The sequence below is a fragment of the Alternaria ethzedia genome, assembly GCF_023757985.1.
Source record: "Alternaria ethzedia strain BMP 0044 chromosome Unknown scaffold_48, whole genome shotgun sequence".
Classification (NCBI taxonomy): Eukaryota; Fungi; Ascomycota; class Dothideomycetes; order Pleosporales; family Pleosporaceae; genus Alternaria; species Alternaria ethzedia.
In genome coordinates, this window is record NW_026056241.1 from 110,259 (window position 1) to 138,142 (window position 27,884).

General features: G+C 53.2%; 8 protein-coding genes across 8 annotated transcripts; 5 read left to right on the forward strand and 3 right to left on the reverse strand.

The window, feature by feature from the left end:
* Positions 1 to 454: 454 nt before the first annotated feature.
* On the forward strand, positions 455 to 1,477 carry J4E87_010429 (uncharacterized protein; the record flags this gene model as incomplete). The annotated part of the gene is made up of 2 exons (XM_049382003.1): positions 455 to 1,287; positions 1,336 to 1,477. The coding sequence occupies 2 exons, from the start codon at positions 455 to 457 to the stop codon at positions 1,475 to 1,477; spliced, it is 975 nt and encodes a 324-aa protein (XP_049228274.1).
* Positions 1,478 to 1,784: 307 nt separating this feature from the next.
* J4E87_010430 (uncharacterized protein) lies at positions 1,785 to 8,222 on the reverse strand (the record flags this gene model as incomplete). Its single annotated transcript, XM_049382004.1, has 1 exon — positions 1,785 to 8,222. The coding sequence occupies one exon, from the start codon at positions 8,220 to 8,222 to the stop codon at positions 1,785 to 1,787; it is 6,438 nt and encodes a 2,145-aa protein (XP_049228275.1).
* Positions 8,223 to 14,626: 6,404 nt separating this feature from the next.
* Positions 14,627 to 15,557, forward strand: J4E87_010431 (uncharacterized protein; the record flags this gene model as incomplete). Its single annotated transcript, XM_049382005.1, has 2 exons — positions 14,627 to 14,872; positions 14,919 to 15,557. 2 exons carry the CDS (start codon positions 14,627 to 14,629, stop codon positions 15,555 to 15,557), a joined length of 885 nt encoding a protein of 294 aa, XP_049228276.1.
* Positions 15,558 to 15,875: 318 nt separating this feature from the next.
* On the forward strand, positions 15,876 to 18,372 carry J4E87_010432 (uncharacterized protein; the record flags this gene model as incomplete). The annotated part of the gene is made up of 2 exons (XM_049382006.1): positions 15,876 to 15,880; positions 16,185 to 18,372. 2 exons carry the CDS (start codon positions 15,876 to 15,878, stop codon positions 18,370 to 18,372), a joined length of 2,193 nt encoding a protein of 730 aa, XP_049228277.1.
* Positions 18,373 to 19,484: 1,112 nt separating this feature from the next.
* J4E87_010433 (uncharacterized protein) lies at positions 19,485 to 20,333 on the forward strand (the record flags this gene model as incomplete). The annotated part of the gene is made up of 2 exons (XM_049382007.1): positions 19,485 to 19,649; positions 19,701 to 20,333. The coding sequence occupies 2 exons, from the start codon at positions 19,485 to 19,487 to the stop codon at positions 20,331 to 20,333; spliced, it is 798 nt and encodes a 265-aa protein (XP_049228278.1).
* Positions 20,334 to 20,871: 538 nt separating this feature from the next.
* Positions 20,872 to 22,353, forward strand: J4E87_010434 (uncharacterized protein; the record flags this gene model as incomplete). The annotated part of the gene is made up of 3 exons (XM_049382008.1): positions 20,872 to 20,896; positions 20,965 to 21,074; positions 21,193 to 22,353. 3 exons carry the CDS (start codon positions 20,872 to 20,874, stop codon positions 22,351 to 22,353), a joined length of 1,296 nt encoding a protein of 431 aa, XP_049228279.1.
* A 407-nt stretch (positions 22,354 to 22,760) lies between these two features.
* Positions 22,761 to 24,152, reverse strand: J4E87_010435 (uncharacterized protein; the record flags this gene model as incomplete). Its single annotated transcript, XM_049382009.1, has 1 exon — positions 22,761 to 24,152. One exon carries the CDS (start codon positions 24,150 to 24,152, stop codon positions 22,761 to 22,763), a length of 1,392 nt encoding a protein of 463 aa, XP_049228280.1.
* Positions 24,153 to 26,800: 2,648 nt separating this feature from the next.
* On the reverse strand, positions 26,801 to 27,655 carry J4E87_010436 (uncharacterized protein; the record flags this gene model as incomplete). Its single annotated transcript, XM_049382010.1, has 3 exons — positions 26,801 to 27,064; positions 27,116 to 27,547; positions 27,602 to 27,655. 3 exons carry the CDS (start codon positions 27,653 to 27,655, stop codon positions 26,801 to 26,803), a joined length of 750 nt encoding a protein of 249 aa, XP_049228281.1.
* Positions 27,656 to 27,884: the final 229 nt, after the last annotated feature.

The following is a 27,884-nucleotide window of genomic DNA, read 5'->3' on the forward strand; positions in this document are numbered from 1 at the left end:
AAGCACAGTTACAAACATCGCACGTGTTTCATATCCATTCAGATCAGTAATCTGGAGTGCAACTCCAATATCGCGCGTCGACGATGATGCTCACCGACCCACTATACCCGTTACAACACGGAGCGTCACCCTCTTCGGACCTCGTTCCGGGCAAGCATTCTACGCGCACTACTCACGCGCAAGCCGTTAGTGCATCACAAACGTCCTTCCAAAATTATTCCGCGAGCGACTCAGTGTAGTATGCGCTCTAGTTGCAATATGTGGGGTGTTCGCATACGTCAAGCAATCTCGAGCAATTTACCTCGTTCGCACCTGTAGATCGTCTGGTCCGGACCCAGATTAGTTGGGTACTGGCATCATTCTGTCCTTGTTATACTTACCGTGCCGTTCTCTCTTCAATGCCTATTTACTCGCTACCTTCATTCTGTCTGAACCGCAGATAACGCACAACATAATGGTCAAGTCAATTACCCTCACGCTATCTTTAGCAACTACAACCCTCGCGGCTCCATACACAAACAGTTCATCATGGTCAGGCTGGGAAAATGTCAAACAACTCTTCGTCTTCGGTGATTCCTACACACAAACCGGCTTCGATGTAAACGGGACACAACCCAGCGCCTCAAACCCGTTCGGCAACCCGGCGTACCCCGGCTACACGTCCTCCAACGGTCCCAACTGGGTCGGCTTCCTCTCTACAACCTACAATGCCAGCGACCTACTCACCTATAACATGGCCTACGGTGGCGCTACTGTTGACTCCGACCTCGTGACACCATACGCCCCCACAGTCATCAGCATGAAGAACCAAGTCCGTACCGAATTCCTGCCTACGTACGGTTCGCACCCTGCGACTGCACCCTGGACGTCATCCTCCTCCCTCTTCGCCTTCTTCATCGGCATCAACGACGTAGGAAACAGCTGGTGGCTCAACAACGCCACGCTTTACGACAACATCTTCTCTGTCTACTCCGACCTCCTCAACGACGTGTACGAAACTGGAGCGCGCAACTTCTTGTTCCTGAGCGTGCCGCCTGTAAATCTTGCGCCGCAAACGCTGAACCAGGATGATGGCGGTTACGCGGTGGAGAACGAGGGAAAGGTCATTCTAGATTGGAATAAGAGACTCGGCGAGATGGTGGATGCGTTTCAGGCGAATCACAGCGGGACGGAGGTGTTTGTGCATGATACGTGGAGCTTGTTCAGTAAGGTTATTGAGGACCCCGCGAGCTATGAGCAAACGGCCGGATTGAAGAATGTCACGGGCTACTGTGCGGCGTATATGAAGTAAGTACTGCTTGGATATGACAGAGAAAGTTGCTAACAGATTGAAAGTGGAACACCAGATTGGTACACCAAGGATGCTTCGTGCGAGTACCCGGTTAACGAGTACTTGTGGCTTAACGAGCTACATCCTACCTTCCCTATCCACAACGCCACAGCGGATTCGATTGCGCAGTTGTTGAGCAAAGAGTAGAGTACGCACAGAAGGACAGTCAGATGATAGGGTAACTTGAAGTATCATTGTATATAGGTAAGCGTCACAGCACCAATGGAAAAGATGTAAAGAAGGATGATCGATTGAGAAACTCCGTGAAACTATTATTACCAACTAGCTAACTGACACAAAGGAAGAAAAGTGTAAACTTTTGTAAAAACGATCAAAACCTGTTGATCGAAACAAGCAAAACCTCTTTCATCTCCAACTCAATGACTCAATGACTCAAGGAAATGTGTGAGCAACGATCAAAACGCGCTAATCGAAACAGACCAAATGCAACCTCTTAGTAGTCAATGTGAGTCTTGAGCGGAGCAACAACACCATTACCAACCATAGCACCATGCTGTCCCTGACCATGTCCATGGCCAACAGAAACCAGCTCCTCACTGCCAAGGCTCCAGTCGGCAATACCGCGGAAGCCACCCTCCTGGCTCTCCGCCTTGCCAGCACCGAACGTCTTCGCATCCCACTTCTCGGTGCCCTCAACACCCTTCCACTTGGCCTCTGCGCCGAAAAGACGGAAGAGCTGAGCATTGAGATGCTCGTACTCGCTGTAGCTCTTGGGCCAGCCGCCGTAGCGCTGGTACGCCAGCTTGAGGAGGTGCAAGTGCTTGAGCGCAGTGGCCGACTTGTCGAGTGTGTTTGAGTCGACGGCCGCGGGACGGGGGCTGTTAGGTGAGTTCTGGACGTTGACGCCTTCGCGAGCGAGGAGCTCGGCGGTGGTGTCGTCTTCGTCGTCCGAGTCGTTGGAGGCGGAGGTTTGGTCGTTGACGAGGACGCGCAGGATGTCTTCGTGCACGCTGATGGCCTTCTTGAAGTAGTCGGCTGCGAGGCTGGCCGTCTTCTCGCCCTTGGCGGCTTGCGCCTGGTAGGCGTGGCCGGTGGAGGTGTAGAGCTGCGCGAGCAGCTCGTACGTCTCGATGGTGACGGGGGCGCGGGGACCGTGGGCACGGCGCATGTTGTAAGCGATGTCTTCGGCGAGGCGGATGGCCTTGACTTGGTGGTTCGCCAGGTAGCGGGCGCAGATGAGACGGCGACCGAGGTTGAGCAGGACCTCGGAGGGCCATGAGCGCTGGGCGTCGCGGGTTTGCCAGAGAGTGGTGAGGAGCCACTCGAGGGTCTCGTAGTCTTCCTGTTCGCCGAGAAGAGCGGACAGGTGGGACAGCTCGTAGAGCTGGACTTGAGCGAAGTTGATCTTGAGGTTCTTGCAAATCTCGAAGATCTGCTTGACGATGCGGTTGGAAAGGTCCAGCATCTTCTTGCGGAGAGTGGCGTCGGGGCACTTCTCACCATCCCGGCCGACGAGCAGGGAGGCGAGCTTGAAGCCCATGCTGATAGCACGAGGACCGTTGTAACCGTCGTTCTTGCGGGCGAAGAGGAAGCCAAGGTTGGCAATGTCGTAAGCCTCGTGGAACTTCTTCGCCTTGGTGAGCTTGGCGACGCTGTCATTGCTGGAGAGAATAACGGCGCGGTTGAAGTTCTTGTTGCGTCCGTGGCCGAGATAGTCAAGGATGCCAATGATGAAGATGCGTGGCGACTCCTTGCTGAAGTCCTTCAGGTCCTGGGCGTCGCGCTTGACGAACAGACCAACGGCTTGCTCCTCGACAACGGTGATCATGTCTTGCTGATCGTTGCGGCGCAAGAAGTAGCGGAGAGGAGCGGCAGCGAGCAATATGTTGGTAAGGCTCTCGTTGTTGTCCAGAGTCGAGTGGAACTGCACCCAGTAGATGTACTCCATGGTCAGATCAGCGTAGATCTCCGAGAAGCCAATGCTGAGATCCCTGCGCAGGTTGTACTGGAGAGATGCCAGGAAGGCAATCGCGGTGCGGCTGCTCTTGGTCAAGTCGAACGACCACTTGGAGGCGTTGCGGGCATCCTTGGCGCAGATCTGACGGTGAAGCTCTTGAACCATGGCGTGAGCAGTGCTGGTCTGCTCAATAGCCTGGAAGGTGGCGGCAATGGACTTGGCCGACTCGATCTGCTTCTGCGACGAGGTCTCCTTAGACACAATCTCGGAAACAGCCTTGGAGATCTGCTTGACCGCAACGTCCGACTTCTGCTGGCGCGAGTACAAAGACGCAAGCTCCCTCAAGCTAGTGAGTGAGGACTCGTGGCTGTAGCCGTTTTCGCGGGTAGATTGCTGGAACTGCGACTCAGACATGCTCAGAGCACGCTGGACAGTCTCGGCCTTCATGTTGCTAGACAGCGAAGAGTGCATCTGCTTGACGTAGAGCGAAGACAGCGCTTGGTTGATCTCAGTGGTGCTGGTGGTCGTCGTGACCTGCTTGCCCGACTGTTGGACCGCCTCGTAGAGAGAGATAGCCTCAGACATGTGCGCCTCGCTGCTCTGAGCAACCTGAGCAAGTGCGAGAGTTGCGCTGATAGCGGTGGTCGACTCAGCACCGAAGACAGCAATGGCAGTCTCGCGGTACTCCTTGGTAACCTTGTAGAGCTCAGACCAGTTGGCCTTAGTCTCCTCCAGGCACTGGTAGTATCGCTCGTACAGCGTCTCGACAAACTTGACGTCGGTGAAGACCTTGTGCTGCTTGGTTTGGCGGACGAAGGTGTTCCACAAGACTCCGTAGAAGGTCACTGCCTCAGCGTACCTGCGGTCTTCCCAGTAGGTGACAGTGACTACCAGCATGGCGTCTAGTGCGTCCTTGTGGCAAACATCGGAGTCCTTGTTGAGAGCAGTGATGATCTGCAGGTAGTAGTCGAGCCAGTAGCCGTGGTTGCGAGGGTGGCTACGGCATCTCTGGGCCAAGATGTACAAGGTCTGGATGGTGAGCTCGTGGGTGTGACCGAGACGTGCGCGGTACACAACCAAGATCTCCTGGTACGTGCTGATAGCCTTGTCGGCGTAGCCGTGCTTGTCGTAGAAGTTGATCAACAGGTTCTTCGATCTCTCGAAGGTGGCTTTGTCGACCTTCTCGGTGACCAAGACCGCGCGGAAGAAGCGGTTGTACACATCATCAACCTTGTCAAGCTGACGGGTCTGCAAGTAGCACTCGGCGAGGCGTTCGACAAGCTCGATAGACTCTTGGGTGAACACAGTCGCCATTGTGACGTCGTGGATGGAGTTGGCAAGGAATGAAGACCAAGTGCGCTGCAGAGTCGCGTGAATGACGTTGATGGCAGCGGTGTAGTTCTTGTTTGCCATGTGTTGAGTGACAAGCTGCCTGGCTAGCGACATGGTGCTTGCCTCAATAGTCTTGGAGCTTGCGATGGTCGAGAAGAACACATCTTGGTAGACAGATTCCGATACAGTCGTCGTAGTGGTAGTTCCAGTGCTGTTCAGGCTGTGCTGGACGAGCTCCTTCGAAGTCTCAGACAGTTGCTGGCTGACCTCGCGAGACTCACTGCTCTCCTGAGAGCTCATGTTCTTGTGGTAAGAATGGGCGAACTTGAAGATCGAGAGAGCTTGCGAGTGGGCGTTCATGCTTCGCATCTCCTTGCCGACAGTCAAGAGGCGCGAGACGATGCTGTTTGCGAAAGATAACTGGTGCGACTCGTACTGTTGCCAGACTGAAGACAAAATGGCGGTAGACTCGCTGGTACGCTTTTGGTTCTTCAAGAACTGGGCATAAGAGGTGGCGATCTCAATGTTCTTCTCATGCCATTCCACAGATTGGACGGTGCGGCACTTGGAGGAGACTTCCATCCAAAGCTCGACATACATCCTTTCAGCCTCCGCGAACTTCTTCATAGAGAGAAGCTTCTGGATCTGGATCAACTGAGCGTTGATAGTGGAGATAGTGAGGGCTTCAGTGGCCTCCTCTTCCTCGTGGTCATAATCCAAAGTGAAGTCGTCGTAGATCTCGATCTCGCGATCGCCGGTATCCTTTCCGAGAGTGACCTTGAGGTGGTCGTTGATGTCATGGGCCTGGTGCGAATCCCTGCCGTAAAGCTGGATGGTTGCATCCTGGATGAGACGGTAGATCTCGATAGACTTATCCTCTTCGTTGATATGGGCGTAGAGCTGGGCGAGAAGCTTGCGAGTCTCAATGACTAGCTCAGAGGTACTTCCGTACTGGCGCTCATAAGTCGTGATCAGAACCTTGAGGATCTCTTCACGATGGGTCATGATCTCAGTCCTCGTGGTTGTAGTCTGGGTCTCAGTGATCTTCAAGAACTGACTAGCACACTCTAGAGTCAACGGATGCATGTCAGACAAGACCTTCCGGCTGACGAAGGTGCACAAGTAGAGGTACTTGGTCGCTTCCGGGATGTTGGAGATGAGCAGATAGCTCGTCGCGATGGACAGGTACGTCTGGAGAAGACCAGGGTGGTTTTCTGGGAGGGTGCTCTTGCGGAGAACGACCACAAGCTTTTGCAGATCCAAAGCCTCGGGGATGGGGAGTTGAGTGTCCCAGCAGTAAGACTCCAGGATGGGGAACATGGTGCTTTGGGGGAATACCTTCTGAAGCTCGGCAGTAGGCTTGAACTCGCCAGTAGACTTGGGAGCCAGTGGAGACTGCTGAAGATGCAGAACCCAGTAGCGTACCGCGTACTCGAGGAAAGGATGCCTCCTGAACAGCCTGTCGGGTGTGGTAGGATCAAACGTGTCAAAAGTAGGTTCAGTGTTGTGGTCCTTCAGGGTGTGCTTGGTGTAAGCAAGAACCCTGAGAAGCATGTCGGTCTCACTGTCCTTCAGAGGAATGGGGATCTTTCCGTTGGCGGAGAAGTCGTGAAGGGTGGAGTGGATGACGGGATGCTTGAAACGAACGATGCGTTGGTGCAGAGTAAACAGCGGCTCAAGAGTCCTGAAGATCTCGTTCGTGTTGACGCCCTTGTCGGTTACGGTGCTGCGCTGCACGTCGACTGAGAACAAGGTGTTGATCTCATCGATTGTGAGAGGTCGCTCGGCAGCCAAAACCCATGACAATAAAGTCTTTGCCTCGTTGGTTGGGTTGAGAGCGGTAAAGAGCTTGAGAGTGAGGTCCTGAACGGACGGCTTCGAGGACTCAAAGCTCTCCAGAGTCTTGATCAACGCATCCGGTGATTTCTGGGTGTTCAGCAACTCGCAAGTCAAGGTGACATGGAGGAAAGATCCGTTGGACATAGTGATGATGCGGTCCAATAGCTGCTCTTGGTCGAAAGGACGCTGGCCATGGAAGTGGTGGTTGTGGATCAAAGCACGTAGAGCAACGGCGTGAAGGTCGTCTCGAACATCCTCCTTGACGATCTGATGCTGAACTCCCTTGGCCGAAGTTGGCATCTTCATGGAAGATGACAATGTGATGAGTCTGACTCCATGACCTTGTTGAGTCACCTTAGCTAGCCTCTCAAGCAGATCAGCTGGGCTGAAACCACCCATAGCTTGAACAGAGGCGCTGTTGGAGGCTGCGATCTCATCAAGACCGTCGACAACCATGACCAACTCGTTGCTACCAGATACGGGCTGTTGGAGAGCCTCGCCCAGTGCCTGCCACATGGTCTCTTCGTAGGCCTTGATATCGTCGGTGCCTCTGCATCGGTTGTAGGCATTGAAAAGAGCGTGGTACACACCCATGTTACCAATGCGAAGGTTAAGCAGTTGGTACAGGAGCGACTTTACCACTGCCAAGGATGTAGCAGCAGTCGGGATGTCAGGCGACAGCGAACAGAAGAGTGTGTCGTACTGCTTCTTGTTCATAGGTCGCTGCAATCGCTCGACGATCGATCCCGCCAATGTCGTCTTTCCAGCGCCCGACTGACCGGTAACAAGGAAGACCTTGTTCTCGCTCTGGAAGAACCTGGTCATGTGCTTGTTGAACCAGAGGCAAGTAAACTCGGCTTGGTTGTCTACATATGTCTCATGGTCTCTGGTGATGGCGGCAATGACACGGTCTTGCGAAGCCAACCAGCGGCTCAAGTGCTGAACATCAATAGCCTCACCCTCTTCAAATTCTCCGCCTTCGATCTGAGACTGCCAGATCAACTCGACAACGGTGTTCTGGCGAGTACGGAAAGCATCAATGGTCTCACCGAAGAGCTCAAAGATGTCAAGCGTTGTCCGGCCGGGAGTCATGCCCTTGACGGTCTTGTAGAACTTGATGGCCACATCTACTACGAGGGTGATGAGGTCTGTGTACAACAAGCAGATCTGCTCGCGGATCTCTGAGCTACCTGATGTCAAGAGCTCTGAGCGGTGCAGAACCGACTGGAACGACATGGCAAACTTGTAGAAGACGGAGAAGGCCTTGTCGAGAGCCTCAGAGTTGTGGTGGCTCAACTCGAGAAGGAGCTGGGCATGTCCATATCCGATGGTAGCTGCCGAGCTGCTGTCCTGAGCAAATGGCTTGACAGCTTGCTCAAATTTGTGAAGCTGCTCAGCGAAGTACAGAGCGCGGATCAAAACTTTGTCCCAGCGACTGCCCTTGTGAGGGAGAGTGGTCAGACGTTCAGATCTGATCCATTCCAGGAAGGCAACGTAAGAGACGTTGCCGATGCTCTGGAACACACCGGCGCCCAGCTCGGCCATGCTCTTCTTCCGGAGAGAGGCTGCCGAGTCCTGGACCATGGATGTTTGGTACTGGTTGCCGTTTCCTCGCTTCAAGTTGTTGAACGACGACTTCATCATGCTGAAGTTTCCGCTGGTGGCGCGAGAAGAGGTGAATGATGGCAGACGACCCTTTGTGCGGAAAAGGGCTTGAGGTGACTGTGGTGGAGAGAAAACCGCAGATGAGCCGTTCGCGCCGTTCGTCTGTTGCCTAGACGAGGTGGGTCTGGGGGATTGCATGATGGGCGTTGAAGGTTGTGGAGATTTGATGGTAACCACGGACTCAAATGAGATGTTGGAGCTCACTGAGAAACGGATGGGGGATGGTGAAGTAGGACTGTCTGGCTGCGGAGACAAGTCAAAAATTAGCTCCGTGTTACGGCGAGCTGGTGTGGGTGTTGTAGGAGCAACACGAGATGATGCAGGGGAGACCGAAGGTATTGACTCTGTGAGTGGTAAGGTGTTCCTTATCACTGGACTGGGTCGTACAGTAGGTTCTGGTGATGGTTGGGGATTAATTCCAGGTACTGCCGAAGTGGAGTAGCTGATTTGTGCCGGAGAGGGTCGACCTTTGGTGACTGGTAATGACGGCGGCGAAGATGAATACTTCGTGGACGGAGGAGACGAGGTTACGTCGGTCTCGATAGATGCGATGGAGGCTGAGCGTCTATTAAGATCTTGAGAATCTACGGATGCCTGGGAGGAGCGCTTCTTTTTATGTCTCTCTAGGAAGCTGGATCAGTATGAGGATATGTTGAGGATGAGAGGCCGACTCACTGAAAATCTGTAACATGAGTTGAGAGGAACATGAAAGATATGCCTCCAATGATACTCAGGTCGTCCCTATATATCCCAATGGCTTCAAAAGCTACGATCAGATGCGGCAGAGCTCACAGACCACGAGCGGGGCACATGTACTTTGATAGTATTGATCAACAGCTTGTCGTCATAGTCTGAGCTTGTGAGTATTCCCGATGAGTATCAACAGCTCTACGCGCATGAGCTAGTCCCTCGAACCAGGATGAGCTCTGTGGATGGCTCAAGACAGCCCTAGAGTCGATAATGCAGGTCGGCGATCATGCATCCTAGCCGAGCTTGACACGTCTGGTACGTCGTTTTTGGCATGAGTGAGTGCATTGACGCGCACGCATGGTGCATGAGCTCCACCGTATGGAGTAGGTGGGGAGGCTGCGCTTGCTCCGTAGTCGAATGAACCAAGCCAATGCAACTAAGGACCCAGCCGGAGTGGGGAAGCTTGAGCTATGGCGATTTGATCTGGACAAATGCCGCAGCGACTCAACACAATCGCTGCAAGGAGCGGGGCTCAGTCAATCTATGTGAAGGTTATCCAAGACCGGTCAACAGGAGTACCGTTTTGGGAGCTTTGTCATCAGCCTGGTATAGCTGAGAGGCTGCACATCGATGCCATGGCGTCCAGTAAAGTCATCTGGAGTCCTCGTGGTCGAGATTCTCCGTCCCTCAGAACCTGCTTCGATCTGCAGTCTTTCAGAGCCCATGCTAGACTGTCGGAGAAGAAGATTCCAATAGAGTGGTAACCGTACCGCATCCACGACATGCATTCTGCAGGAGTGAGATATCACATGTCTCGCGTTTCATTTTCCATGATTGTTTTTGCATCACCACGCCTTGCCCGTCTCCACTCCCGTCAAACACGTTCTCTTTCCGTAGTTGACGAGGCGGCAAGCACAGGCACCGCCGTTGGGGTGCAATGTCGTTCTCAACAGCGTGGGCAAGCCACGATAGCCTGCAAGCGAGCAGCCTGTTAGCTGCTCCATGAATGGTCGGCGACCACGTCTGCCGTGGCTCTAGATGGAAGTACGAGATACCTCGCTAGTGTTGATCGAGTTTAGGAAGTAGGCGGGGTTGACCGAAGTCCTATAGTGTGGATCTCATGGCCCGCGGCGAGAGCTGAACTGTCGCAATTAGGCCAGGTGGATCTGCGGGCGGAGGAACGGTCCTCCCGCTCTTGGGCCAAGCGGCCCACTCACATCGCTGCTCGCCGACATCTGCAAGCCTCAAGATTGATCTGCTCCTAGCATCATCGATGGGCGGCCCGCTAAGGCAGAGTGCAGAGCTGATGGGAGCAGGGCAGACCCACCACTCACGTCGATCGATTGCGCTGCCGGAAATCGGTGCAGGATGTGTCCGGGATCTGAGTAGAGCCATTCCTCAGCCTCGGAGAGAGGTCGTCGATGCGTCTTTGGCTTTCGGCATTTTCCTTTTAGCCTTCCCCGTCGATTTACGCTTCCACGGCAGGGCTCGCTTATCGAACCGCGACAGCATCGTTGGAATCGCTTCTCGACGACGCTCAAGACACCGGCCAGAGATTCTGATAGATGGAAGAAAGATTAGGAGAGATGGGAGAGAGCTGATTCCGCTGCTCAGATTGGCATCGGGCTCTGCATCGACGTGTCCTTCGGAATGTGTGCTTTTTGCTTGTATCCACGCTACGTCATGCGCCAGCCCGCGCCCTAGCCGCAGATCCTGGCCTCCACTCACCTCCACTTCCAAGGCTGTCTGCATCTCCAACTCTAGTTACTTTAGACGATGGCGCGTCCTACCAGCGTCCTTTTTGGCACTTTCTCACCAGTCGTATTCCTTATTGGGAGCCACGAAATTACGATTCGGCTCGAACGCCGGGTCATCGGGCTTCCCGGCAACAGCTTCCCCCAGCACGGTACGGAAACCGTGCACGGCTAATCGTCGTCATGTTTTGAAAGCCGGAACATTTTCCCAGCGAATGCTTTTGGTTGATTCGTCCGTGGGATCTGCAGTTTTATGTGTCCTGTAAGGCAATTGGGTTCGGAGAGCTCAGACAGCGTGTAGAGTACCCGTTGACGCCAACATAGCAGTACATGCTTTTAGCAGTAGGCGTGTCGAAAAATCCCAACAGTCACGCAATCTTAATGAAAGAGCGTCTCCACAAGCCGTGATGGGCAGCTGGCGTCATTGCCGGTCGTTCTTCAGTCACCAACAGGAGAAGATTCCATGTAAAGTGGAGGCAGTGAGCATTACCACCCAGCATGGCGCTACACTAAGCGACACTGCAGCTACCCAGATATCGGCGATGTCTTGGACTCGATACTAGCTCGCCAATATGATACATCTGGAGACTGCGACCGACAGGACCCTCGTCCGAAACGGTACGAAGGCGCAGCCATACCCCCAATCGGACGGAAGTTAGAAGAAGCATCCAAGCGTGGGAGACTGTGGTAACGTAGCATTGCACAAGCTACCACGCTGATCTGCACCACCCTCACAAGTGTCAAGTGTGCTCACGACGGCAAACACGCTACTTCTCGGCTACCGTGAACGGTCGAGCGACAAAAGTCTCCGGTGAGGCTTCGCCGGATCACAATACTCAAGATAGTCTATTGTAACCCCCACCGGGTAATCATCAACAGCACTACGTCTGTATGACAGCATAATTGCTCCGCGAGTCGTTCGCGAGAAAGGCAATACATGGAGTGTTTGAAGCAGACATGCATGCCACGCGAACGTGACGAGCACAGTCAGTGCGAGGCGCTGGGAGCCGTGATTGACATTCTGACATGCCGGATTCCCGTGGCGCCACGGAACGCTCAGCTGAACGTCGCCTCGCTTGTAGTGATCTACTTCAAGTGGATCTTTAGTCTGACTCGAAATGATCGAAGATACAATGCCGCAAATCGCTCCACTTTGATCCTGCATCGCAATTTCAGTTCGAGAAGGATGAAAGCCAATCAGATCGGCTGCGCATGAGAAGCACGGCGAAACCGACACAGTGGGGGTTGCGCAGTGTGGTTAGCAAAGTGTTCCTTGGAGAACTGATCGGCAGTCTGTTTCCGGTGGTTGCGAGTCAAGCAGATGTCTGGTGATATCACAGGTCAGGATACGCGCTCTCCATATTGGACGTCACACATGAGGGAGAATGACAATAGACTTATCGCAATTATCCCTAACTCCAAACTACGACTTCTATGGCCAGTCCGGAGCATGAACAGGCCCTGGTCTGAGTCAAAGATGCATCCTCTTCTTCGATAAGGGAATAATGTTACGCCCTCGATTGCAGGCGCAGAGTTTCTCTTGAGTTCCAAACGCATTACAGCTTCTCCGACCTTGTCGAGATGTCACATTGCAATGAGTATGCGTCTAGCACGATTACTAGACAGTTCCGATAATATACCATCTTTTCGACTTCGATCATAATGTTCAAGTTGTCTCTGGCTTCTATGACTGAACATACCGTTGTGACACTGGAAGCCACTGTCGCATTCCCCAAGATTACGGAAGCCACATTGGAAAGGCACCATTACTCGTTCTTTGTCTCTTGTTACCCGTGTTAGAGAGAGAGACCAAGCATCTATATTGAACCCCGACTTTAGGAAGATTTCAAAACCACAAAGAAATACATGAGTAGCGCACGACTGTCAGCCATTACCAAATCCTGCTGTAAATCATCTCACAAGCATCTGTGGTTCCATAGTAATACACGGGAACCGACATGCATATCCTAACGCAGTCACCCGGTTCCACCGTTCCACCGTTCCGCGACATGATGCAGGGTGATGTCGGTACTAGTCTTAGTACTCAAAACGCCATGCACAGCTCCAGAACGGGGACTATACTTCACCTGCATAATATGAGCACGATTCTCTCCTACCTGACAGAATTAGCGGTAGGGGTGTATGCTCCTCGCATGCATGGCATACCTAGTCTGCATACACAAACATGGAGATCAGTTCGCGCTGGGATAGACGCAGCAGTAGTGGTAGTACCTAGGCACATTTGGTTTCCAACTACTTCGTGATTGCATGCCGAAATGTGTTATTTCCAGTTCTCACATGTTCCTTGCACATCGCATAGTCGGTCCGCGGCCCTTCCTTGATATCTATATGGCATATACGCTTGCGTGTGGTCGTAGAAGCTAGAAATACTATCACGCGTCGGTTGGAAGTCATAACACTAGTATGTCCGTGTCTGTTCCGGTTGCCTTGTAACAATCTGAGTAGCTTGCCTGCTTTGGTCATGTGCTACTACTGGTGTGCGAAGGGAAAGTAAAATAAGACCTCACCCTCGTACTGCGGTCGACCTCTTACCAGCACATATCAAGAAATTAGAATTATACGGACATAAGATACCTGGCTCACTGCCCACATTGATGTTAACCGGGGTATGCTTGTGAGTTTCAGTAATCTACCTTGAAACTGCATGTCCGAACAATTTTAGAGGTGGCTTCAATTTTCCCAACTGTGTATACCCAGCTACTAAAGTACAATTTCGATGACCAGTTTGAACCAAGACCGGGCCCTAGTCTGTGCCAAAGAAGCACTCTATTCTTCATTCTTCGCGATCATGTCAAGGTTATAGTAATCTCGACACCCATCCACGCAAGATACATGCCTATTCCTCGGACCGGTGTCTTCATTCCATCCACTCCAGCCTCAACCTCGCCTTCGGAAGTCTGGGCATACCGAGCTCTCACTCTCAACTCACCCCGAACCCATAATCACGGAGACTTTCCATCTCCGTTCGCCACCGTAATCATGGAAACGTTCCACTTCCGTCCACTACCGAAAACCTTCGTTGATCATAAAAGCCGAGCGGCGGTAGATACAGTTACCCCGCCCCGCCCATCACGCCCCGCACACGCATCTAGTTATCAGTCGCCGACCAACTACGTGTTGTTAATTAACGTGCTAAACGCCGGATAGGTAACTAGTAGCAAAGAGTTGCAGAGCTCTTAGCTTAAAAAGGTTATATTTATTTTATCTCTTTTATAGCCTAAGTTTTACTAACGCTATAACTAAGCTATATTTTTTTCTACTTAATAGTATTAGACCTTAGGTTTTTACTCTAATATAATATTTAGCTATAAGTTAACCTTAGCTAAAGTAGCTATAAATATAGAGTTTTTAGTAATAGTATAGCGTTTTAAGAAAAGTTTATATACTTTTACTACTTTATAGTAAATAAACTTAGTATAAATATAAATAAAGCTATACTTTTTAAAATAGTAGTAAGTAAGCTTAATATAGTAAAAAAAAGTATTAAAAGTTTTATAGTTACTATAAAGTATATAAAAAATACTTTATAAAGTTTTTTTTTTTTTTATAAGTAGTAAGGCTTACTAGTTACTTAATATTAATAAAGTTAGTTAAGTTATTTAAGTTATTAGTAAATAAAATTAATATAGTAGCTTATAGTAGTATATTTAAAGTAGTATAAAATAAAATAAAAGTAGTAGTAATTAAGTCTTTTTAAGTATAAACTTATAGCTATATCTTTACTAGTAAGTATTAGTAAAATTTAGCTTTAACTAATAAGTAATAAGTTATATAATTCTTATAAACTATAGAAAGGTTAAGCTTTAAGCGACTATTAGAAGCGTTCTGATAACGCAGGTGATTACTTAGGCAGATAGGGTGCTTACGTCTGTAGTTCCGAGGTAGTGACCGAGGTCGTGGTTGCCTTTGTAGGAGGGGTGGCGGTTCCCAAGGTTGGTCCGTCGCGACTTCTGTTTATTGCCGCACGTTGTAACGGAGGGCTCTTTCTACTGCTGTTTCGATACTCGTGCTACTTCGTCTTCGTTTGGAGCTCTTCTTTACCTATCAGATCTACCCGACTATATCTAAGAATACAATATGTCTCCACCGTCAGCAATCGAGCCTCAAGCAGGCGACGAGACCAGAGCGAACACGGTGGCACCGGACGAGCCTGGTCTGAATCAGAAAGATGGAAAGATCGAGATGCTGAAGTTTCCCAAGCCACCAAAGTTTGACGATCCGTACAAGGAGCGGGCGTACCTGAAGGGCCGACTGGCAGCTGCTTTCCGCATCTTTGGAAAGTACGGGTTTGATGAGGGGGTGGCTGGCCATATCACGCTGAGGGTAAGTCGTGTAGCACATGTTGTGCGCAGTATACTGATTGCTTTAGGATCCTGTGGACCCTACGACCTTCTGGGTCAACCCGTTCGGTGTCGCCTTCAGCCTCATCAAATCCTCAGACCTCATTCTCGTCAACGCAAAGGGCGAGGTCATCGATGGTGGCGAGTGCCGACTGCTGAACACGGCAGCTTATATGATCCATCACGCTGTCCATTCTGCCCGCCCCGATGTCGTCGCCGCAGCGCACTCTCATTCGATTTACGGTCGCACATTCTGCGCACTTGGTCGCAAACTCGATACCATAACACAAGACTCATGCGCGTTCCACAACGACCACGTCATTTACGAGTCGTTCAACGGTGTCGTACTGGCCGAGGAAGAGGGCAAGAACATTGCAAAGTGTCTAGGCGACAAGAAGGCTGCGCTGCTCCAAAACCACGGCCTTCTGACTGTAGGCAAGAGCGTTGAGGAGGCAGTGTTCTGGTTCATTAGCATGGAGAAGTGCTGTCAATCACAGCTGATGGCGGATGCAGCGGCGGTTGGGCGGGGTGGCGAGACGGTGAAGATTACAGAGGAGGATGCGGTTTACACACACAAGACGATTGGAAGCTCGCTGGCTGGGTGGTTCAGTGCGAAACCGCTGTTCGACGTTATACACAAGGAGACGCAGGGAGACTATTTGGAGTAGGCGTGTTTAGTCGAATCAAGAATAGTCATCACATGCAAATTGATGGCGTGCTCCAGGGCTGTCAGGGCTCTACCCGGCCCCACCGGCGTCTTAAGTCCGCCGCCGGACCAAGATGACATATGCGAAGGCGAGACAAAGTTTTTGTTGTTTTGACCTACGCGTTCTCTTGTAGCCAACACGTGCGCGAAAGTAGAGAAAGAAGTCGACACCTGCATGCAGCAGTGAAACACCAGGCGGCAGTGTGGCGTCGAGGACAAACAGCCTAACACCAGACCAACCCCTCTCGAGCGCCCGCTCCAGCTGTCAGCGCGAGAGACGATGGTGTCATAGCGTCTGCAGGGTCGCAAAGTTATAGTGAACCCTGGAGCGTCTGCAGCATCACTTGACGCCGCGCAGCTGTCACCTTGTTTTCTTTTCAAGCCTCTACAATCGCTCTCTCCACCGACTTGCTTGTTCGTATTGGAGGCGCATTGCATACACGACCGTCGCACAGCTGCACGCCAGACGCACGCGAAGCATCTCTAGCGGGGCATGGCGAAGGGTCCTGCAGTCGTAGTCGTCGCCAGGTACCGTCTCACCCAGCCTTGACGGCTCCACATTCCGCTTCTGTAGCTAACTTGCACCCAGACACGGCGCCCGACTCGACGCTGCCGACAAGTCATGGCATCTTTCCTCGCCCACGCCGTATGATCCGCCCCTCACGTACGGCGGCTGGTCTCAGGCAAAGGCCCTCGGCCAGCGCATAGCCGCCCTCCTCCATGAGCGAGACATCCAGCAGGCGGAAGATGCGAAGAACGCGACCACCAACGACCCCGCCCATCTCGACTTCAGCAAGCTGAGCATCTCCAAGGACGGCAAGGCGCAAGGGCGGCCCAAGAAGAAGAAGCGCAAGATCATCATACACTCGAGTCCCTTCCTGCGATGCGTCCAGACCAGCACCGCGGTCGCAGCCGGCATCTCGCAATACCACTCGCCTACCACGCCACAGCTCAATGTGCCGACACCCCCCTCAAAAGAGGCCAATGGCTCGCTGGGAGTCCCTTCGCCGAAAGCGCCGCGCACCAAATCCACCTCGTCGCAGCCCCGAACCTTCGAGCCGCTCGCCGACCCCAATCTCGAGATACTGCCGCGGCCTCACACAGGCCCCGAGAGGGTGCTCCTGCGCATCGACGCGTTCCTGGGCGAATGGTTGTCTCCCGAATACTACGCCGACATCACGGCGCCGCCGAACTCGACCATGATGGTGGCAGGCGCCAAAGCCGATCTGCTGCGGCGGGGCGACTACATACAAGAACAGCCCAACCCGAACAGCAGCAAGGGCCACTTCCCAGGAGGTTGGATGGGGAACAAGTCGGGGACTAGCACACCGAATGGTGGTAGAGGAGCTGGCACTGCTATGAGCAGTCTGGCTCAGTTTGCGCCGCTTCGAGAGCGCTCCAGCAGTTACGCTGGCCCACTGGGTCTGGAACGAACACCATCGAAAGAAGCAACCGCACCACTGGCGATGCCAACTCAGACACCCAAGCCGACCGCGATACCCAACCGCGTCTACGAACCGCCGCATCCCTCCTACTCCGTCTCCCCAGCCGATCCGATACCGCGAGGCTACGTCGCGCACGCTCAAGAAGCCTGCGTCAAAGTAGACTTCCAATGGGACAGCATGCGTGCACCACAGAACTGGGGCGACGGCGGCGAGTACGGCGACGAATGGAGCACAATGCACAAGCGCTTCAGGAAAGGCCTTGCCGGCATGATGGAGTGGTATCGAGTCCACGGAACAGCGCCTCCAAAGGATCAGTTCCCTGGCTTCATGTTTAAGGAACCGCTGCGCTTGACGCCACCGCCTATGTCGCACACCAAGTCCGACCCCTTCCCCAACTTCAGCGATGATCCTACCGCGGATGAGGAGGAAGAGCTGGTTCTGATTCTGATTACTCATGGAGCAGGATGCAATGCGCTGCTCGGCGCCATGACGAACCAGCCTGTCTTGATGGATATAGGTCTGGCGTCGCTGTCCATGGCAGTCCGGAGAGATGAACCTAGGCAGACATCCGCACCGGCCACAATACACACACGAAGACTTTCCGTAGCAGACCCCGGCATGTCAGATACCTACGATATGAAGCTCTCAGCTTCAGTTGACCATCTACGACCCGGGGTCGACCCTTCAAAACCGCCATCCGCGCAGACACAAACATCATCCCCAGCCATCACAGCAAGTCCATCGTTGGAGTATCGACGAAGGTTCACAGGATCATCGACGACTAGCAGTCCACTTGATTCCCCCTTCTCACTCGGCGAGCCGTACAGGAACTGGAACAGCTCATTGGGTGGTGTGCGACGGACGATGAGCTCAGGATCCAACTCGAGATTTGCGCAGAGTGCGACAAGCGGTGCTGCATCTCCATCAGGCGGATTATGGTCAGGCGCAAGCACACCCGCCACCGAAGCCGACATGGTCCTCAACTTCTCAAACCAGCATCCACAGCCGCCAAAGTCGACTTCCGCTGCCGCAGTTGCCTCCAAATCCAAGAGCAACTCTATCGCACACTTGGATGGCGCGTCTGATGTGAGCAATCGCTTGACAAAACTCGATTCGAAAGAAGAGCGAGAAGTCAATGATAAACCGACTCCTCTAGTTAGTGCCCAGACTCGCAAACAGAGCGCTCCAAGTACTTCTGCTGGCGGTCTCTGGGGCGCCAAGGTCGCCCCAAAGGCCAACAACGGACTCTGGGGGCCGCCAAAGTTGGACGACGTTTACGAGCATAGTCATGGGCCTAAGCGGCGATGGACGGTTACGGAGAGGGAGGAGTAGTTCAGAAAGGAAAGCACTGAGCACCCGGGAGCCTACATCAAGATGGAAACACGCAAAGTACGTGACCAAATGTCAACGTAGGCTCTAGGGTATCCAGGTTTTCCCTCGAATGATGTGGAGTTTTGGCATGCTATTCGTATCTTCGGAATTCAGCGACGGGTTATTGGGGTTCTTACTGTGTTTCATTCATGACTAGCATTTGTAGCGGCGGACTATGGCGTTTGATCAGCGAAGGCTACGGCTATGAATGGAATACCCTACCCAAGTGGGAACAATATCTATGAAACACGTGCATGTTGTTTGCCCATGACCGCGGTACACTCGATCCAATATCGCGCTACGTTTGCCATGATTCCAGATACGGGGTCGACCTTGAACGAGTGACGCAAGCTCGTCTCACGGGATCATCATCAGCTGCATTACCTACATACTGCAGGCACCAGTCCGAAAAGCCCATTCGGAACACGCAACTACCGCATCCGAGCTGCATGCGCATATCGACACATACATCTACATATCTTCACCTCTACCCCTCTATACAGCGTTCATAACTCGCCCTCCGCAGTGCACACATTTGCACTCGCGACAACCGCGCTCGCCGCGGCAGACCAGCCCCAGCCGACAATTCTCGACCGTAGCCACCCCACCGTTCGTCTCCACCGCACCACGCTAAACCGATCACTCGCATTTGCGCGGGAACCGCAACGCGAGATCTGATAGGCAGTCGGCGGTCGGGCCGATACAATCAAGGCGGGCGCTTCACGCGCAGGCACAGTTAGCGCATTCGCGGTAAGGAAGGCTGGCTTGCATTGACAGTTGGGGAGTGGGCGAACTATTCACGCTTTATCCGTGAACAAGTCTGCTGCAAGGCGGTTGGTTTCAAGCATGTCTGTCAAGTTAGTATCTTCTCTCCTCTTTCTCTCTCGCTCCGTTTCCCGCTCTGCCTGAACGTCCTGTCCTGGCTTTGTCGTGTGTGCTTGTGTTGCCCCTCGCATTCCTACCCCGCGGATTGTAACAAGAAGCTTTGGGCATAGTCATTTCGGCAGAGCAGCATGGGGTTCAAGACACACAAGATGAAGAAGTCGAAGTCTGACCGCAAAACTAGTTGGGTTATGCTCGCTGAGAATGGCGGGTACACTCCTCTGCCTGGCGAACAGACACTATACCAGTCTCCTCCTCGAACCACCCTCTCGTTGCAGACTAGCCACCAACGTAGTCCGAGCGAGTCCTACTCACAACAATGCAAGTCGGGCGTCGTATACCTCACAAACCGACGGGTACGTACATACCATCTCCATCATGTGGAATTCGACTAACGTGACCACCAGATGATCTACCTCCCTGTCGCCCCAACCCCCCAACTCCAATCCTTCGCCGTCCCCATTCTCAACGTAACCGATTCCCGCGTTACAGCCCCCTGGTTCGGCGCCAACAAATGGGAAGCCATCATCCAGCCCGTCCAAGGCGGCGGCATACCACCACAGCACGCCGAGCTCGACCTCGTCATGGAGTTCAAAGAGGGCGGCGCGTTCGACTTTGCGAGCATATTCGAACGGTTAAAGGAGCGGTTACGGCAGGCTGTCGAGGTGGCTCGGGAGAGCGGCGGTGACGTGGAAGATGGAAGCAGAGGCGTTGGAGGCGTGAACATGAACAACGTACATCTGGAAGACCTACCGGCATACGAGGAGAGCAGACAACATGCCCGAGTACCGGATCCGCTTCCTAGTCCGCCGATGGACGGCTCTGCAGCGGGCGTAGGCGGTCCTGTCGTTGCGGCTCCCGTGCCGTCCAGTCCACAAGCATCGAGTCCGCTGTCGAGCCCGCGGACTCAACAAGAGCGCTTCGAGCCACCGTCGGATCCGCCGCCAGGCTATGAGGAGACCCAGCGTGGGAGCATTGTAGATGAGTTGGAGAGGCAGATGATGAATAATCCTTGGAAGGAAGATGAGGCGAGGCGGTGAAGAGGAACGTTGTCATGATTAGATGGGTGTGTTTGAGCAGGGCGTTCGGGGTCGTCGGCTTCACATGGCCGCATGGATTATTATCATATTATTCTGATACTCCACTTTGTCTGGGTTACTGGAGACTATAGATTGTGATTTGTTGAGTATGGCTGCTCTCGCGAATGCCGTGTCTGCATCTCAACACCTACACATCCACTGCTGCGTACAACAAAGCATCTTCCGTCAGCATCAGCAACACGACGGCCAGCACCGTAAAACCGCACATGACGAGCAAACTTCCCACACTGACATGTGAAGCACCCCAAAGCGCCCGCAAAGTCGACACCTGGAAGCATGTGAAAGCTAGCTTCCCCCGGAACGGATGACGCGCCCCACAGACGCGCTAACCGGAAGCGTAACGTACCTCGGCGATTCGCATGCGAATGACCTAATGCTGGCCGCGACCGAACGGTAGTGCTGCTTCATATACTTCACGTCGGAGCTTGTTCTTCAGCTTTCCCTTTACACAGCTTCTATATCGACGAGAATACTCAATATGGCCAACCAAGCTCCCAACAAAGGTATGTCGGGTGAGAGTAGAAGAAGTGGCGTTGGTGAATGATGGATGAGGTTGCTGACGGTTGTACAGTTCAAGAACGCCTAACGCAGGTCGAGGGCCATCTCATGGGTGGAAGTGGAAGTCCTGGGGCTGCGGGCTCCAAGGGAAAGAAGGGGTTGTTGGAGAAGAAGGCTGATGACGTGAGTTGCACATCTTGTCTTTGAGCGATGCGACAGCGACTGTTGGATCAGCTCAACGTGTTTCCAGCTGAAGACTCGTTACTGCCATTTAAACTCCATACTAACCCCCATCTCCCAGATTGTCATTACCTGTGCCCTCCGCACTGCCTTCACCAAGGGCGGAAAGGGTGGTTTCAAAGACACGCAAGCCTCGGACCTCCTCCATGGCGCCTACAAAGCGCTCCTCCAACGCTCCGGCATCGACCCCAACCTCGTCGAAGACATCGCCGTCGGCGCCGTTCTCGCTCCAGGAGGTGGCGCAACCGAGTTCCGCGCTGCCGCCCTCGCCGCCGGCTTCCCAACCACAACAGCCGTCAAATCGCTGAACCGACAATGCTCCTCTGGCCTGCAAGCCTGTGTCGACATCGCCAACGCCATCAAGAGCGGCATGATCGAAATTGGCATCGGCGCTGGCGCAGAAAGCATGAGCACACAGTACGGTCCCGGCGCCGTCTCTGAGTTCTCCGAACTCCTCGAATCGCACAAGGAGTCTGCGAACTGCAAAGTCCCCATGGGCGTTCTCTCTGAGCAAATGGCCAAAGCAAAGAACATCCCCCGTTCCGAGCAAGACGCCTTCGCCGCATCCTCCTTCCAGAAAGCCGTCGAGGCCCAGAAAAACGGTCTCTTCGACGAGGAAATCGCGCCCCTACAAGTCAAGTGGACGGATCCCAAGACACAAGAAGAACAAACCATCACCGTATCCAAGGACGACGGCGTCCGACAAGGCATAACCGCCGAGTCTCTTGGTAAAATCCGCCCCGCCTTCTCGAAAGATGGATCCATCCACGCAGGCAACGCCTCGCAAATCTCCGACGGCGCCGCCGCCGTGCTCCTCATGAAGCGCAGCACCGCCCAGCGCCTCAACCAACCCATCATCGGAAAGTTCGTGCAAGCCTCCATCGTCGGCGTCCCGCCGCTCATGATGGGCGTGGGCCCCGCTGCTGCTATCCCTGTTGTGCTCGAGAAGACTGGTCTCGATAAGCAGGACGTGGATATCTGGGAGATTAACGAGGCGTTTGCTAGTCAGTGTCTTTACTGCATTAATGAGTTGGGGCTGGATGTTAAGAAGGTTAATCCCAAGGGTGGTGCGATTGCGTTTGGGCATCCGCTTGGTGTTACGGGTGCGAGGCAGGTTAGTACGCTGCTCACGGAGTTGAGGAGGACGGGCAAGATTGTGGGTGTTACGAGTATGTGTGTGGGTACTGGTATGGGTATGGCTGCTGTTTGGGTTGCGGAGTAGGATGGTAAAGTAAGGATTAGGTTGAATGTACGTTGATTACATGATGGTATGATGGGTAAAATGTTATGTACTGTGAATGATATATACAAGAATCGTTGATCGTCCTTCTTCTTCTTCTTCAATAATGCTCCGCTCGTTTGAGATGATGTCTGCAGTAACTTCTGCGTCAGTTCCTTATGCCTCAACTGCCAACACTGCGTTTACTCGAAACGTCACTCCTGCTCTCTCTCACCTCGACATAGAGGAATGGCGCTGTGTCGTAGTATGCTCTCTCTCCCTCTTCACGCGGGGGTGTCTTCTCGTCTCCGGCCTTGCGTTCGATTCCCATGCTGCCGCGGATCTGACTCAACCCTCCGAGGTCTGTATTTAGAATATCAACGTGCTTCCCAGCACGCCTCCCCCACCCTTCAACCAGCATCAATAGTATATTCGTACGGCAAATCCCCCTCACTGGGGTTAGGATGCAAGCGAATCACACTGCCTCCACTTCCCAGCGAACTCTCGCTCGAATTGGGCAACAGAGTACTCGGGCTTCTGCGCGGCCTTTCACGGACTATGACAGAGCCTGTTTCCGAGCCTGAATCCGCATGCGATCGTTGCGAGGGTGTACGCGGTGTACCGTAGAGGGTGGAACTGCGCTGTTGTTGGCGCGACGGAGCGGTGCGGACGGTTTGTGGGGAATGCGTAGTCGAATTACTATCGGCTGATAATAGGGAGCTGTTGAAAGAGGACAGCGAAGCTTGGCGTTCGAGTTGTGGTGTACGGTAGGGGAGGTGGGAGTGCGAGGAGATGCTCGTTTCGGAGCTTGATTCTGTGGGCGCGAGACTGCGTGTGTCGGATTCAATGTCCTGGGCGCGTGCTTCTTCGATAACGCCCGGGTCGACTTCTGTCATGCCGTTCAGGATCTCTGCAAAAGTGGCCATGGTGTCGCGGAATTGTGTCTCGGTTAGGCTTGCGGTGGAGAAGCGGGCGTATTCGTATTGCGCGAGGAAGGTGGCACCGAGAGAGGGTGGATTGAGCAGCCCGAATTCTGCGAGGCGGGCGAGGTATTCGCGGAGGCCCATTGCGCGTGGGCGCTGGAGGAGGGTGACGATGCGCGCATCTGGGAGGGGCGGCGCGTTGTCGGGGTATTGTTGGGCGCTTTCTTCGAGGGCTGGGTCTGGCGGTGCGAGGGAGACGGCTTTCGCTTCGATGAGGTTCGGTAGTTCGCAGATGACGCCCCAGTACTGGAGGTTTGGCAGATCAGGCGACGAAGGTGACGCCCAGCCTGGATGCGAGACGTTGCCCCAAGGCGGCGAGTTCGCAGACACGGGGATGATTGTCGCGTCCGGCGCATGGTGATGGTGATGATGGCCTTTCTTCTTGTTCGCCTTGTGCTTCTCCCTTCTGCTCTCCGCGGTGTTTGGTCGCGATTCCTCGCCCTTCTCTTCGTCCACGTCGACTTCGCCGCGAACGTCCCTCGGCCTGCTGTCCCATGCAATGACCGCGCTTCTCTTAAAGTGCTTGACAATCATCCATCGCACACCCTTGCCCACCTCTCCTTCCTCTATTGGCACATAGCTCTTGGGTATCGCAGCAAGCACAGTCCTATTCGTGTAGATGCGCGTCGAGTAGATCAACAGGACAATCAGACAGGTCAACAGGTAGACACCTCCGATGACAAATAGCTTCTGGAGCTCTTTGGATTTGATCGATTGGTATATTGTGTCGGCGGGCGTAACGGCGAGGAGCAGGAGCAGGATTATGAGAAGGGTGGTGTACGTGGTCGAGTACCAGATGCGGAAGAGAGGAATGCGCATGGCGGCAGCGGTCGTAAGGGCTCGGCGTAAGGAATGTAGGCATCGGTCTGAGGATATTACAAATTAGAGCTAGAGAAGTGAAGTGTGGCTACATGGCCTGGATGCGCTGAGGATGCAGCTATGCGCTCATGGTGGCTGCTGGTGAAAGGAGGGAAGGCGCGCCATGCTACTGACGCAAACGGCATGCATGACGCACGGCCCACGTGTTTGCATCTCGTTTCCCACACAATCAGCGACTACCCTCTAAATTCCAGGGAACTTTTCTTGAAAATGAATCCACTGACTTACAGCAGTACGCATGACCTGTGTCTTTTACTCTGGCACTTTCTTCGTTTCTCTGTGCCCCTCTACATCCATACACCAGCCAGCGCAGAAACGCCGTTCCTCCATCGATACCTAGGTACCTTCGACCGTGACGTAGCATAGACGCTCGGAGAATTACCACACCACCCCTTTCAAGGAATTAATTGAACACCGACTCCTCGACAAAGTATGACTCCCGAAACAGGCCTCCTGAAGCAACATTGCTTTCGAATTTTATAAACATATGTTCTAATACTAATGCAAACTTCAGCGCACCTGTTCAATCTCCTGCTTATACGAGGCAGCACGTCGGCTCTCGCCTCCTTGTACAAACGTTTCGAAACATCAAAGACTAGGATCTCATGATTGACCAAGCGGTCTATGCTCACTAGCTGAGACACGCAACAACGCAAGCCGCCTCTAACGCCTGAACTCAATAAACTTCACGATGGAAACGCGGGATGTCTCAGGAGCTTGGTACTTCCCTGACGCTTTATCCGCCAAGGTTATCAGGTCTATACCAAGTTTCTTAATCACATCTTCATTCTGCTGCCCAAAATGTGGTTCAACTCTTCCAGGTACTGTATAGCGCTAACCTTCCCTTATCGTTCACGGCCATGCACGTTCGCAAGGGCTTCTGAAGGTTAGGCGTCCGGCCCCAAACCGGCGTGCGCTGGTTGCACAGTGTTTCTTATTCCTTTTTTCGTTTGTCTCCTGATTCTTCACAAGTCCAGCGTCACATCTTGATTTCTTCATTCTTCATATTCTCAGTCATATCCTGCTTCATCGCATCGTCTTGCTTAGTAGCTACGGTGAAAGGTAGGTTTACTGGAGGGCTGATGATGAAGCTATCATATGGATGACTTCGCGAACCTGTGGCTTCGAACCAAGACTACCTATGAATACACCACAACACAATTTCGGACTGCGGTAGTCCCCGGGCTACCGTGTAGTCAATCTTCGACCAAACCTGGACCGCTCGTAAACGCCACACAGAACGAGCTAAATCGATACCCTTCCACAAAGCTTTCGAGCTACGCGGCACACCGTTTGCCCTTTTCGACAAACCCGACCGAAGGCATCACGCGCTGAGACGTGATGGAGCGCCGCAGGACAAAGAGGAACAGGCAGGAAAGTAATTCACTCCATTGAATTTCACTTCCTAAGCACTGGCTTGCAAAAGAATGTCCGAGCTCTGGGGCAATCGAAGAGCTTGGCTCCGCAACCAAAGCCCCCGATCTCTTCCCATTTCGCTCAACCCGGCCCCGAGTTACACCTTCACCGTAAACACCAGGTTCAGCCCCACATACGTTCACATTTTCGCTTTCCAGCAAACACTTCGACCACTGAAGCGCTACATCGACCCACGTTTAGACGCCGCAACGGGCTATCGACTTCGTAGTCAGGTACCTCCTCTTCTACCCCGAAACTTTGCACAGCGCCTCCACTGTTGTGCTTTCGACCACCCATACCACTAAGGCGAACCCAGTCAGGAGGAAACACATAGCATATCCACATCATCGCACACTCTCGCGCGCGCTCAATCTAGCCACCGCCTTCATGAGCGACAATGGCCGCGCGTACCATACAACAGAAGGCTACACATGACCGTCGCTGGGTTCGTCTACCACTTCTATCACAACCAGCAGTTCAAGACGATAGTCCAGACCTCTTCTAGCCTTGAGAACATGGAGCAAGATGGCTTGTTCAAAGTAGGAGTATGACCCAAGCATAGTATCGCTGGTGCAAATAGGTATCCAGCAGCGACGGTCATACTTCTCGGGTGGGCAGTCAATGATCACATGCAGTCACGTCACATCAAGGGTGAAGAAGGCTATTATGATCATGATAACATTACTGCCTAACCTGTTTCAAGGCCAAGGGTCATGTACACATACACGATGGATGCTTTGAAGCACTTCCATCGATGAGAGCTCTGGTGTCATATCGTCAACCTTCTCGAGCTCCCGGTGCGAGCTTTTACGGTCGCACTGTCCGAACGTCCTCGCGTTCCTTCCTCCGCCCGTTGTAGCAATCTTTGGGACCATCCCCTCACGCCGCCCGCCGACGTGTTCGTACCCGTAAATGGAAAGAGAAGAGAGTAAAAAGCCTTCGTGACCCGGATTAAGAGAGGTTGAAGGCACCCCGCGTGCAGATGTCTAATCGTGTCGAGGGTAATTTGGAGTTTTGAAAAGGCATGAAGAAGGAAATGCCGCCCACCGTAACACCATGCAATGCCGCAAAAAAATGACAAGTTAGAAGGAAAGGTCCAAGTCGTAGCCATGTCACCGGTTAAGGTGTGTGGTCAAGGCTCTTTGAGGCCGGATCCTGGGAAGAAAGAGTGCTCATGACTTGCGGAAGTCCGACAAGACAGGGTAGATGAGCTCGAAAGCCTGGTAGATCTCCTCACGGACCTTGGCACCAGTGAGGACGATCTTGCCAGATACGAAGATCAAGAGGACAATTCTCGGCTTCATCATACGGTAGATGAGACCAGGGAAGAGCTCAGGCTCGTAGGAAGAGAAAGTGTGATGGCGAGATGCAAGACCCTCGAGACGAATGGGGAAGCGAATGTCGCAGGAGCCAACGATGTTCTGAATCTTGAAGTCCTATGGTGACGTTAGCATTGAATCATACGTACTTAGTCCGATGCGACGTACGGTGAACTTAGCGCTGAACCCGAGCTTCTGGATAATCCGCGCATATTTGCGGGAAGCAAGGCGGCTGTCGTCTTCAGACTTGGCACCGGTTACAACCATCTTTCCACTCGCAAAGACCAAGGCCGTCGTCTTCGGCTCGCGAATACGCATGATCACGGCAGCGAAACGCTTGGGGTTGTATTCGGCATTACGGGCGTGAAGAGCGATGGTCTTGAGATCGAGGCGAGCGGACAGGTTGACGGTAGCGACAATGTTCTGGAGAGTAGGCACAATACCAGAGGGCACTTGACCGTTCTGAGTATCAGGAGTAGCCGCTGGGGTCGCAACACCGTTCGCGTTGTCGGCAACCTGCTGAGTGTTCTGCTCGGCGGTTGGCGCACTCAGGTCGAGGTTCGCGCCCTGGGGGTACGAGAGAGATCCAGGAGCGACGAACTGAGAGCGAACGTTAGAACAATTTGACAAATGGGAGACATCACAAGAGCTTACCGTCTGAGCCTGGGCGGCGGTGGACGGGTGAGAAGTGAGAGAGTTGGGATCCATGATGAAGTTATTGATTGGATTTGGAGTGATAGACTCTTGAGGAGAGCGGTATCTTGACAGACTGCGCAGGTCAGAGTGTGTTCTAGAGCGGCAGCGACGGTCAAGTCGGCGGACTACGAGATCGCGAGGTAGAGAGCGAGGTCGGTCGACACCGGAGGGGTGTGTCTATGAGATAGGTGGAGACGGTACCGGAGGCAGGAGAGCTACAAGCGAATGTGTCCCTCGCGTA